Source organism: Anser cygnoides, chromosome 10 (assembly GCF_040182565.1).
Source record: "Anser cygnoides isolate HZ-2024a breed goose chromosome 10, Taihu_goose_T2T_genome, whole genome shotgun sequence".
In the NCBI taxonomy this organism is placed as follows: domain Eukaryota; kingdom Metazoa; phylum Chordata; class Aves; order Anseriformes; family Anatidae; genus Anser; species Anser cygnoides.
In genome coordinates this window covers 17,002,068-17,015,767 of record NC_089882.1, presented here as the reverse complement: position 1 = coordinate 17,015,767, position 13,700 = coordinate 17,002,068, and the positions used below count along the sequence as shown (strand labels likewise).

Sequence of the window (13,700 nt, the reverse complement as noted above, 5' to 3'; positions counted from 1 at the left end):
GGAAATTCAGATGCCTTTAGGTATTTGTAATGCATAATGGATAGTTGCTACTTCCTTTTCTGGAAGATTTCTGAAAGGCTTTCAGTACTAATACTTGGTAATAGTCTTGAGACTTACTGTTTGCTGCTTAAATGCTACGAAGAAAAACTGATAAATCAGATCGGAGTCCAAGACAAAGGACATTTTCCAAATAAGTTTTACAGTAAGAGCTAATGGATCGACACTCAGTAGTCCAAAAGAAAAACAGTTAAATACTCAAGTTTTATAGTTATGCACTGCAATTTAAGGCTTCTTTTGTGAAAAAAAAATAAATATATATAAGATTTGAAGGCAGAAACATCAGTAATTCATAAGTAAGCAACTGTGATTCTTCTGGGGATGCAAGGCCTGAGTTAAATTTGATAATGAAATTGTATACTCCACATTTTCATTTGCATTCTCTAGTTTTCTTCAGTAAGTAGCAAATATGGAAAATATGAGATCTCTGGAGACGCTTTCAAACCAAGTTTTTTAAACAATTTTATAAATTATGCAATTGGAGTGAAAAATGTTAATAGCACTGTCACATCCAGGCTGTGTTCCCAAGAATATCTGGGACATTCGTACAATCAAAGATTCAGTGCATAAACTCAAATCAGAACTTTAAAGCTAATGTTGAAGCCATTAAGCCCTAATTTCATTTCCAAAGTTTGGGACAGTCTTTTGAATTCTGATTTTATACCTTCCTTGTATAATCTGTGCACTTAGAACATCCTTGCAAATCAAAAGAAAATTTGTTACTGAAAAAAAAAAACAACACAAAAACAACCCACATTAAGACTGAAACTGAAAAATTTTGAAGCCTCAGCAGTGACAACTGTAGCAACATTTATTTTTTTAAATGTTGGGCAATGGTAACTAGTCTTATATGAGGGCATCCTAGTTCACATCAGCTACTTCACAGAATCGTGGTTATAGACAGCACTTAAACAAAATATCTGTGATTCCTCTATCCTGTAGCTTGTTTCTGTTCAAATCCCGAGGAACTTTCTTACAAAAATGTCAACTCACAGAACTTCTCCAAGACCAATTTTCAAAGCTTTTATAGCAAGTGCCTATCTACCCTACAGGTAGGCTATAAGTAAATGAGTAAGTTGTTCTGCAAATCATAAGCAAAGAGCTAAAGGGAAAAGATTCATCAAATGCAACTCCTAAGCTTTGCCATCTGAAAAGCACAGCCCAATTTACCTGTCAATACAGTTCATTGTCAGCCAGCAGGGTTTAGTCACCTGTTTTCTTCTCACAGTAGCTAAAGCAGCTACCACACGAAGGGAAGAGGAATGCAGGGAACATTCTTTTTGGTACAGATCACAACTGCTTTTCTCCTATTTACATACTCTACTATATAAACTGATTCTGCACTTCCAGCTGCTGACATAATCAATCTGATAATACAAAACTGGAAATGTGAAGACAAATCTAGTAAGTTTAAAAAATCTGACACACGAATGCCCTCAAGGGAGCATCTTGCTAGTTGGTTTGTAAATCAGCATGCAGTGCTGTTTTGTTGTACTAGCAGTGCCTATGTTGATATTTTGGTATCCTTTCTTTCGTTGAGGCATTTACACTTAAAAACTATCCTCCATATAAAGAGAGGCTTTTAAAACCAGCAGGACAACTGCTATTTTTATGACAGCTTCTCAAGTAATGAATCACCAGGGATCAAGTAATAGAGCTAAGACGGGAAATGAGCTCACAGTGAGAATTAACTTGAGACAAATGATTATTTAGGCTCTAGAAACACAAACATCACTCAATCAAAAGAAGAGACTTGCTGTTTTGTGGGCTTTGTTTTTCCACGCTTGCAAACAAACAAAAAACATACTGATCTGCAAGCAAAGGCCTTCCTTTATTACTTCAGATAAAATGGCACAGGTCTCCAAGACATTTCAGTGAGCAGCCACCTCGCCACTGATGTATGCTATACATCCATGTTTACCTCCAAATACGAATCTAAATGCCCTTGAGACCCCACAGAACTGCAGTTTAGTCCTCTCCTTTTACCCCACTTCATTTATTTATTTTTAAGGATCTTACAAAATATAAGATGAGCTTTCTTGTAGCCAAGGTGAAAAGTTTCAGATAAAATGGTAGTAAGTGGGCTTTCATTTCAGAAACAACAGTGGTGCTTAACTGAAGAGGGCAGCAAACAACCCAGTGTGACTTGCCCTTTTTAGACAGTTCCCAATTTCTTGCATGGGATCTAACCTTACTGCACAGCCGTCAGCAATAACTGTCCATCTGGTACCTAGTTCTCTTCATGCTAGAAGTTTTTCCCACGTAACTAATGAAAACAGATTTACAATACACTTTTTATTAGTCCTTTTGATAGTTTGTTTAAAAAAACCAACACACTAAGGTCAGAGGCAGCACATTAATGAAGATACAAAGAAAGTCACTAACAGAATGATCTGATATTGGAAAGAACAACTAATTAAAGAGGAGTTAGAGAATTTTATACACGACTTTTACACATTTTGGATCTCCTAACTCAAAATGAAAGTGAAGGATCAGTCCCAGCCCACCTCAACATAAGGAACAAATTCAGCTGTGGATCTTAAAAGCTTAGCTAGTGCAGTAACAAATGCCTAACTAAAATAAAAATGGGCTCATTTAGAAGTCAGTAAGAGATGGAAACAATTGCAGGAGAGTCCCCACATCCTCCCATCCACTGAGACTACTTATTTGTGAAAGGAAATTAAAATGGGACAAGAGAGATCTCACAAGAAAAAACAATGCTACGAGAGGAAAAAAAAACTCTAATATTTAACATGATTACGACTACCTACCTATAATGGTAATAGATATAGAATAAATTTTGCTCTGAGTAGAAAGCCAATTTTACATGGGATAAAAGCTATTAAAACATTTCAAATAGTTTCAAGCCAAGTCAAAAATCATAAAAGGGGATTTTGAGCAGCAGGTCTCAAAGCTAAGTCAGAAGGTAAGTTCAGCAATGTCTCGGCCCTTTAACCTTCCCTGAGCATTGGTGCTTAACTAACCCCTTAGAAACCCAAGTCTGCGGACCGATCTGGAGAAACTATTTACTTTTCTACATATGGCAAATTTTCTGACAGTTTAGCTCTCTGCATCAGTTCCCTGAAGAGTGAGATGAGCACCAGTCCAAGGAAAAGAGTGAAAGCATTTGGACAGTGGTACGTGGGAAAAAAGAATATAAACAGTGTTGTGGCAGCATTGATTTAAACAGCTTTAATGGTCATAAACCGTAGCCTAAGACATACATTCATTCAACATTAATTTAACATTAAAAAATGCACTAATGGTAGAGGAAGCTATTTCTCCCAATACATATGCCAGGCATTTATCTATTTTAAATCTGTGACATTAAAAACAAACAGCAATTAACACTATTTGATTTAATTGCAAAATTCCCAACCATTTAAAGTACTTGAATTTAACAAAGCCTTTATTAATTTTTAATTCTGTTAGCCACTTAGGTGTTTTGTTTGGTTGGCTGTTTTTTTTTTTTTTTTTTGTCTTTCTTATACAAAACCAGACAATGGTAATTATGAAACTGCTACAAAAGCTTTTACTTTGTTAGGCAAACATTACTGTTATTATTTTTAAACTACAGTGTGTTTTTTTCTCTGGTAAAGAGCCATAGCTCTCTTGTAAGACAACCCCTCCCCGCATTCTTATTTCAAGGAGCTTCAAGTGCAATTTTTAGTATTTATACAGAACTTCGATTCCCAGCCCGCCAGACTAAATGATCTGAAAATATCAGGTTGAACAGAATTGAACGCTGTGTACATAATACATCAAGTTTTTTTGCATCTGCAAATCCACAGTTTCTGCAGGTCAGCAGACTGCAGTGGCTAACAGAAGACAAAACCCACAACTTCACATGAAAGTAACTTCACATCTGTATTTCTTAGCCTGTAAGAAAGACTTGTGCATTTTTCATCAGATACAAGCCCTGTGGTGCAGGAGTTCAAGTGATCCCTACTTGAGGACAAGCACATTCTCTTCGCAAAGATATGTGCTTGTTTACTTTAAAGAGGGCTGGCAGAATGCTCAACCCGTATCTTCAGACAACGGCATGTGGTGCAGTGAAAGCTTTAATAGGAAATGATGTTCCAGCTACCATTTATTTAAAGTGTTTCAGAGTACAGTTATCCTGTTGTTTTTTAACCCCAGATTAGCCAGTACCGTAATTTGTTCAATCACTCCTAACAACAGCAAAATCAAGCAGTTGTTCCAAACCTCACTAAACGCTTAAAGACTTGTTAAACTTTGCAACACAGAATTTGCATGCCAAGATTCAGAGTGCTACTGACGAGTTGAATTCTACAATAGCCATTATAACAACTGTGTAATGACTTAAAGGTCAGTGAACTGTTAGCTGAAATATTCCAAAATTCTGTCTTGGAAAGTATTTTAGTGCAACAATAGAAACATTTACCATATTCACCAAAGCGAAGGGACTCCCACTGCTGCCATTCCACAATGCTGCTGACTGCACGTATACCAATGTAGATTAACAGCATCCCTAATGTGGCATCTAACAAGAAGTTGATAAGGTACCTGAAAGGAAAATTGTAAAGAAAACAAGGAGCAAGGGTCCAATTTCCATAAGTTCCATGTATTTTTACACCACAATTGATAGATCTTCATATATGTTGAAAAGCGACAACATTGAGATTAATCATTTACCCACTTCTGTACCTACATAGTGTAAAATTTAAATAGTTTTGAGAGTCTTAACATTCTGTTTCTACCCTTAAACTTAACCTTCAACTTATACTTCCATGAACCGTGTGTGTGCATCCTCTGTAAAACTCCAATATTCATTTTATGTCTTTAAATTAAAAACAGATTTCCTTTTTCCCATCGTTCAGTTCATTCTGCATAGAAACACTCTATTTGAATAAAACCAGGGGAATAAAAGGAATAAGAACAAAAAAATAAGTTATCTTAACACCTCACAGAATTTGAAGGAAAAAAAAAAAACACAAAAAAACACAAAACACAATAACAACCTAACAACCCAAAACACTTTCATTCTAATGGGGAAGGCCCCACAAGCACTTTTCTCTTGCTTGAAGGAGCACTCTACTAGAGCTGACAAGGAACAACAGTCACTATCAAAGCCACTATCAAAAACACATTTCAAATTACTTAAGAGTTTAGCAGAAAGTGACTTGCTTTAGCACTTCATACCATATCTAATAAACATCTGAAATTGAATCTAGCATAAGCCTTCCAAAGAAAAAAATAAAGTGTAATGGACACACAACTGCTGCACTATTAATTGTTTCAGAAGGAACTTCTGGGATCTCACCTATACCTCAAGAAACCAGAGATCACCATGGGTTTCAAATTAATTCTTAGGTCCATTAAATGGTGCAGCTGAACTTCAAAGCATCTTGCAAGTCAGTTTGGTTTGTTTACTACTGCTCCATTTTGGCTGAACAAAACAGCAGCTGAGAAAGAGCCAGCGATGGTTATCCCAGCTGCACGCCACACTGTAAATCCCTGTGACTGAGTGTTATTTGGCAATTCCAAATACTTACGGTAAACTCTAGAGTCCATAGGATCTAGAATCCTATTTTTAGAATCTGTTAAAATAACAAATCAGAGAGCTGGGGGCTCCTGCTAGCTGCAGAGGCAACTCCACGTGGACAAAATAACATCAGAAAGTGGAAAGTAAATACACAGTATGTGCAATCAAAGCAGTAAAGGAGGAGCTGCTTTGATCCTCAAAATCTCGTTTTGCAGCAGCCCAAGAATAAAAATGAATTGAACGTAACTCGCTTCAGCAAAGACGTATCCACAAACTTTCTAAAAATAGTTATTTTCTAACAGTTGTGTCAAATCATAGTTTTAATGAACTTTCAATTTGAGGAACACAGAAATGAAGGTTTAGCGCTCGGCAGAGGAAGCCCAGCACTCAGCAGCCTACAGGAGCCGCTTGAGGCCACCAGGGGCTGCTCTAGGCCCGCGGCAGGCAGGCTTCCAGCCGGCCCGGCAGAAGGGCTGTGCCCACACCCGGGCACACGGCGCTGCGCCCGGCGGCGCTGCTGGCAGCAGGCGGGCGCCGTCGGTGGCTGAGAGCTCCTGGAGAAAGGCAGGCCCGAGCCAACCCTCCCGGTGTGCGGCACGCAGCCACCTGGCACCCCGCACCACCAAACCCCGCTGGCTGCTCTGGCTATTACAAAGTCCTCAACACCAGCCCAGTCTGAGGTGTTTTAACAGATGCTTTATCAGCTTTCACCTTATCCCGTACCTGCCTGACGCAGGGCATTGCATTTCCAAAGTAACGAACGGCAACTTCCAGTCGTGGTTCTTTCCAACCACAATGTTCTCTAAAACTACATTTTCTGGCTTTGTTCTGAAAATAACCCCCCCGCTACAAAACAGGAAAGCACAGAAAGCTATCCGTGTTTGGGTTTGCTGACTAAATACTATTATTTAAAGTCACATACAGAAACACTACTTTTACTCAGTAATTTTGACCCACTTGTAACTTTAAGATATATTTTTTCCCCAAGAAAGGACAAGTGGCTTTGGTTGATATAGCGTGCTATTTTTTTCTGCCAACAAGGAGGACCTGCAACCTTATCTGAGAAACTGCCCAACTCCACAGTTATCCTAAGAACAGCAAATGACAGTCGTGCCTTTGTTATGTGTCACATTACATTTGTGTTAAAAGGGGTATATGGAAAAAAAAAAAGTTATGTAGACTATATGGAAACATGTAGAAGAGAACACGTTAGCAAACCTTTTATTTTAAAAACTCAGACAATATAAAAAGTTATTTTAAAAATATTTTAATGAAGCATTAAGCTTTGACTTTGAATGCTAACAATACTAAACATGCTTTGGTTAGCTTGCTTAAATATATATACGAAAATGAAATAAAAGCAATTTACACCTGTCAGTTTTTGTAAATTATCAGGAAATTCTTAAAAGAGTAACCAAAAAGATCTTACAATGATACCTGGTATTACTGAAACTCTCATATTTATATCTTAACTTCTACAGTTAGTGTGTTAAAATAAATGCATTTTCCCTACCAAAATGCTTTGTGGTGGGAGGAGAAAGTGTTTTTACTAGCACATTTATAGCATGTGGGAACACAGAGGAAACTAAAGAGAAATAAGGCAAATAAAACATTTAGTCTTATGAAGCAACAAACATATTCCTTGAGCTATTTAACTCCTTTGTTTACCAAAGGACGTCTGTGAGCAGCTGCCATGGAAGGAATTGCATTTGGTTTTCAGGGGCAAATTACTAGACTTTTAAAAGTAACTTCACAGTTTCTATTACAAGAAATGCGTAGGTTTCTTTGAGCACGAGCCCCATCAATAAGAAACCCAAACAATTGTCATTTGCTTCAGCAGCTCCTCTAAAAAGCCTGACAGGGTCTTAGTCACAGATTCTTCAGGTTTAATACACTACAGTGAAATGCTTACCTACTTAGTCACACTGCTCCAAGTGTGAGATCGCAAAATTAATTTTTGCACTAACTGCCTTGATACCAGGCGAGATTTCCTGCTTTTAACAGAGTGAAAATGATACTGCAGTAGCTGATGCAGTTTTCTGAAGAAAATACAAGCAGGGACAATTTTTGCTTAATATCCCTGAAAGCAACCTGACTTTATATTAAAGCCTTGCTGCAGTGAACAGTGAAGCTGGAGGTCAGCGTACACAACTTTACATTCACTTCCACTGGTTCCTAGTATCTCTTACCTCCTTCAGTAAACAGCCTCATATTACAATGTGCATCCTAAATCCTCATTCAGTAACTGGAGAGGGAGAAGCAACAGTTTACTCTCAGTCTAAAACACCCATACACAGATCAGAAAAAAAAACCACAAACAGAACACAACTTTCCTCGGTCCTACCAGACATAAACTAAAAGAGCAGATTTCTGATCCTTGATTAACTAAGCTTAAAACATAGTATTTTGAAAGTGACTTTTTGCATGCAAATTTGTTTCTCTGATATATCTTGCATTAGTGTCCAAGTACAGCAAACTCAACAGAAGAACGTCCATAAAGACCAACTATTCAAAAATTAAACACTCACAGTGAACAAGGGTCTTCTTCTGTAAGGTCTGATAAATAGACGTTTGCAAAGTGGATGAACAACATCCCTATGGCTTGCTTGGAAGTATCTAAAAACCTGTAGAGAGTAAAAAACAGCTTTTAGGACGCTCAAAACTGTTTACAACACAGTAGGAACACTGCGAATTTATATTAAAATTCCATCCCAATTATTCATTTTTCTTCAAATGAGAACACCAGAAGGATAACATGCCATGGTATTTAACTTACTTAACCATGTTCCACTTTAAATTCAACCCTTTGCTATTTTTTTTTCTGGAATCATGCTAACAATAAATCAAATCATACCAACTTGAGGCCTTGGCACTGAAAATTTAGAGACGAGAGAGATCCTCCTGGTATCATATGCATTATCCATGAGCTAATCTTCACTAAACCTATCTAAGTCTTTAATAACCTTCTGTAAGCAATGAGTATCTCAGACTCACAAGATATTTCAGTCCTTTTATGTTTATGTATTTTTAGTAAGTTTATGGCAGGGACGGAGGTAAAATTGTCATCACGTGCTTGTTGATGAACAATTTAATAGCTGGTTAATGTTTCCTTTATCTATAGCATTTTGCTAAAACTCCATCATTGGTATTTTTCACCTAACAGCATGAAGTAGCCTCCCTGAATTTTAGATAAAGCACAACAGCTTCAAGACCTCACTGCAAAGGAGTTATCACCCTGAAACCACCATCTCCAAAGCAAAAAACAGATGGGAAGAAAACAGTTTCCTACTTACTGTGAAAATATTTAAAAAAATACCACTTAGGTACAGATTCAACATTGATTCCAGCCCCTTCCAACTCTTTTATTATTATATACTTATTAACTTCCCATGATGCTTTATTAAATATGTTAAATATAGGAATTGTGTCAAAAGTATTATGTAGGCAAGAGTGTGTTCTTTATACAGACCAGCACTCATTTTGCCTGTTGTTTCCATGTCTAAAAAAAGCACCAAAATAGAGCCAAACAATATTATATGCACAAATTCATCTGCGCTCCCTGACAATTTGGTATTAAACTTTATTCTCTCTCATTCATTGCCCAACACTGAGAGCACAATGTTGGAGATGAGGCAGGAAGCCAGAACGTTACTTATCTAATCACTACAACATACTATAAATAACAATACTCAAATCTCAGAACTAGATTCTTGGCTTAAAAATTAAAAGCTACTGCAGCGCTAGCCAGAATTTCAGGCTGAGGTAGACTGTAGTACGCAAAGATTTTGTATTTATTTTTCCCCATAAAATAAAGGTCAAGATTAACTATGAAAAGCAGCACTGTATGATGAATTTAATCATCATGAATCAAAGATGAATATAAGCCACTGAAGAAAAAACAAAGCAGTACAGTCTACAACACCTGGAACGAACAACAGCTTAAATTTTACACCAGTCTCTACTTAAACCTAAGACAGGTTATGTTGGCATCACTACAATACAACAACATTTAAAAGATAATAAAAACAAATATACTTTTTATACCACATATTCTTTAATGGCTTATGAAATTATATCTTTTACCGTACCATTTTCTCTATTACAAAAAATAGGAGAGCTACAGAACAAGAACATCTGTTTAAGCTTAGCATCTTGGGGCAGTTTTAGTTTCCGTCCTCAGGAAGAAGTGCAACTTTAAGCTTTACGTCTAAACGCACATCTTCATGAAGGCTCCCGGCAATGTCTAGTAGGAATGAACTAGCGGGGAAATATTCGTAAGAACACAACATTTTGTTAAATCATGTATTTTTGTAACTGTTTTGTTCATCATTTATTCATCACTTTCTTGTCATCAATTTTTTTTAAATCATCATCATCACATGCAGACAATCATTCTATCAGCTTCTAAAACACGCAAGAAGCTAAAATGAAGGAGTGAACCATGCAGAAACATACCATATTCTCCAAGGACGTCTTTCATGCTTTGGTTCTCTGAAGCGTTTTACTACAAAAGAAAGAAACAATTGGAGATAATCAGCAACTCACAGAGCAACAGAAATATAGAGAAATAAAAGCAAATCCTCTTGCAGAAGTGTTACTCCTCAATAAATGAGGCCTTATACACCTGTATTTCACTTTATGAAGCTCTAAAGATAGATTTTAAAAGCAACTGTCTCCCTTCTATCACCTACAAATAGTATGTTACCTGACCACCATTTCAATGGCCTTGGCTTTTATGATCACCCAATCAGAAAATTTAATTTCCGATAGTAAAGGAGGTTCAGGGTATTATTAGAAAAAACAGTTTCTTTCACTTACTGGAGATCAACAGTCAAATAGGAAAGTATTACTTGCCATGTAGGGGCAATCTATAATATCAGAAATAAATCAAAAGAATTGGTAACAGGACAAACATTCTCTGACAAAGTCTATTTATTTTATGGATGACAAATTGGGCTTTTGTGTGCAAACTGAATTCCAAAAGGGAAATTGGACAGATTACTTAATCAGATACTCCCTTCACAGGAAGGTTGATAGTTGTTAGCCTACAAAAAAGTCAAACCTCAAGGAAAAAGCAGTATTAAAATAGAAGCCGACTACACACAAGGAGATCCCAACCCACATGGATACATTTGACCATCTCCATCTTCTTACCACTGACAACATGAGCGGTTACGTGCCAGGAAGCTCTCTGCGCCCCCATGAAGGAGCAGAAGTCTGGGGGGCTTGGAGGGACCGGGGGCACCACTGGAACAGGGCATCGCAGGACGCCTTATGGGATGTGGGGAAGAGCCCTGGGCCATTTACGGGACTTATTAAGGGTTCTTTAGGGGAGGAGCCAAAGGTGGGGAAAGGGAGTGGTCAAGGTGATTTGTAGAGGAAAAATAGAGGGGTAAGGGATAAAAGCAACCAGCCATACATACAGGGTGGCTGGTCCGTAGCATCGTACCACCTCATCTACACAGCTTGTCCCGTCTTCAGACACTGGCAGACCAACAGTAACGGGGTAATGGAAAACCCTTCCAGGAAGGATGGCTTTTACTGCCCAGAGTCTTTCCATACCACCTCAAGTTCAATGTCACCGATCAGCGCCTTTAACACCAATCTTGAACAATAACCATTTATGCTATTATTTTAGAAGCCGTCTCTTAAAAAAAAAAAAAAAAAGTTTTAAGCCTTGGTTCCCCTCCTCCCCTTCAACTTGCAGAGATTCTGCCTTGAAGGCACAAACCACAGCAGGTCAGGCAAAATATCAGTAGGTTTTTTAACAGGTTTCTCCAGGTGTTAGAGATGCATATAAGTTTCAAATGGGATGCTGTATATATTCTAGTTTCTGCGCTGTTACTGCCTCTGACAGCAGAGATAAACTGTGTTTTACCCCCATATAATACATCCATTAGAAATTAAAAGTGACAAGAGGAAAAGACTGCACGCTACCCCAACAATAAAGTTGTAACAGCAATGTTCGCCAGCAGTTTTCCCTGTGAACAGCATGCCATAAATATAAAACCTCCGTTAAGAAACGAGCACTGCCCAGCTGAGTTCACCAGCTTACTGTTTATGACAAAACCTCCTGGGCCACAACATGGATTATTTTAATTAGTGTCACTTTTGCAAGTGACAAAGAAGCTCCAAAGCAAGACCAAATAAATGGAAGAACTACAAGTTGCAACTTACTGCAGGTTTTGTGCAAGGCACTTTCCTGCAGTCACAGTAGGAATTAAACCGATAAGATGTACAAACTTCGGGGGAAGAACTCCAAGTTCAGGTTTTTGTCTATTAGCACTATGAAGAAGTTGTATGAGCTCATGAATTCCTTTCTTTAGATATATATTCACAAAAAGAGATTACTTAAAACCAATTCCACCAACACCTTTCTCTCAGTATTGATAAAATACGAAATGACTTTGGAACCTCTGGATTTCTCCGTCCAATTCTGAAAATATTTCATTTGAGTTAATACTGAACAGGAGAGTTAACTCTGAAAGGCTCCACCGACAACTTCAGGGATGCTTTATACAGCCGATCATACCACAAACTTCCACCCCACTCCATTACAAAAATTAAATGAGATGCTGTGTTTAAGTGCTTTACAAGCTGCTACCTGATGAACGTGGGCCTATATATTTGCAAGCCCAGCCGATCTACACAAAACACGCTGTGTTCTCAGCGTGGTTTCTCGCAGCTCCATGCCAGCAAACATCCGGCACCTGGGACATACGAGGGCCCTGGAGGTATTTTTGCACGGCTGGGGGTTCGCTGCCACCCAGAGCACGCTATCGCTCCGGAGAGGCTCAAGGCTCAGGGGAGAGCAACCCGCCTTCCCTGCAGCAAGAGGCATGGCACGTCTTCTGCAGGGAGCTGGGAAAGCAGCTCTTGCCCACCCCGAACCTGTGGCTGCGGCACAGGACATATGCTTCAGTTTGCAGCGTGAGGCTTGCGCTACCAAGAATTCACTGTATTTAACATTAATTACCTAATAACGTTCAGAATGCCATGCCGAATTATGAAGGAAGAGAGAAGTGCTGCTAACTTATACTTTCAATGCCATAATTTTTCAGGGAAGGCAACAAAAGCACTTCTGCCAACAAGCACGGGGGCAGCCAGATAGGCAACCGACAAGGGAGGCACACAAGGCAGAGCATGAGCTGTGCGAAATTCAAGTTCAGTGAACTATCTTCATGTTTCATGAAGTTTCTAGGGATAACGGAAGGGTTTCTAACAGTTATTTCAACACAGTACATTTTACATTTAGTATTCCAGAAATCCAGAGACGCACAGGGAAGAGTAAAGGCCACATGTATGAACACAGACCAGAGGTGAAGTAAACCTCTCCGTGCTGTCCACAGGGAAGGCAACACTTAAGCCTGCACCTGGAAGTCAGCCTTCCCTTCTCTCCCTTCTTCACCCTAAAAAAAGAAAATCCCCCAAGAAAGACCTTCCTGATGCAAAACAACATCACTATGGAGGTAAGCACTCCAGGTTTCCAGATGGCTTTTCTCGTATCAGCACCAAAACCGACCCGACTCAAGTGTTCAAAATGGGTCTTCATACCGCGTTTTACTGAATTTCTTAGACACGCATTCTGGCAGCTCACAATAAGACTCTTTCTGATCCAAATAAAGATCCAAATAAAGAAGATTTCTGTAGCTCACCAATTTAAAATTCAAATGCATGAAAGCAAGCTAAAGAATATTTGATGTGTTTGACGTTCTCTGAAGCTGCACTGCGATAACCCTGCTCCTCCCACGACAGAGCTGGGAATTCCACCTGTATTCCAGTGCTTCTCAAAACTTCTTCGAGACGAGGTCAAAACCAAAGCACATCACAAAACGTTTCATAAACCTCCTCCTCGTCACTGTCACCAGACCTCAGCAAAGCAACAGCTGAGCCACCCAAAGGGAAGAAAATGGAAAGGAGGAAATTTAGCGAGGATAAGATCACATTTGCACGTCACACATGCAAATCTGCTAGTACGTGTGGGCAGCTACAGCACAGACAGAACGAGCCCTTATGACAGATGCAGCAGGACACCGACACGAGCTGCGACCAGGGAAATTCCAACACGACAGAAGTAGAAAATTTCCATCGAGAACAACTGAACTCTGCAACATGGTGCCCAGAGGGGTGAAACCCA

The 13,700-nt window shown here is 38.8% G+C and overlaps 1 protein-coding gene across 2 annotated transcripts in view; it reads right to left on the bottom strand.

Moving 5' to 3' along the window:
- LOC106042798 (musculoskeletal embryonic nuclear protein 1) overlaps window positions 1–13,700 on the bottom strand; it is a 40,179-nt gene that overhangs the window by 15,716 nt on the left and 10,763 nt on the right. For both annotated transcript variants that reach the window (XR_010834021.1, XM_067003441.1), the window contains exons 2-4: window positions 10,019–10,067; window positions 8,092–8,187; window positions 4,463–4,584 (exon numbers count right to left, since the gene is read on the bottom strand). Coding sequence is in view for 1 of the 2 variants with exons in the window: in XM_067003441.1 (XP_066859542.1) it covers window positions 4,463–4,584; window positions 8,092–8,187; window positions 10,019–10,067 (267 nt within the window). In the remaining variant the exon portion in view is untranslated. The remainder of the gene's footprint in view (window positions 1–4,462; window positions 4,585–8,091; window positions 8,188–10,018; window positions 10,068–13,700) is intronic.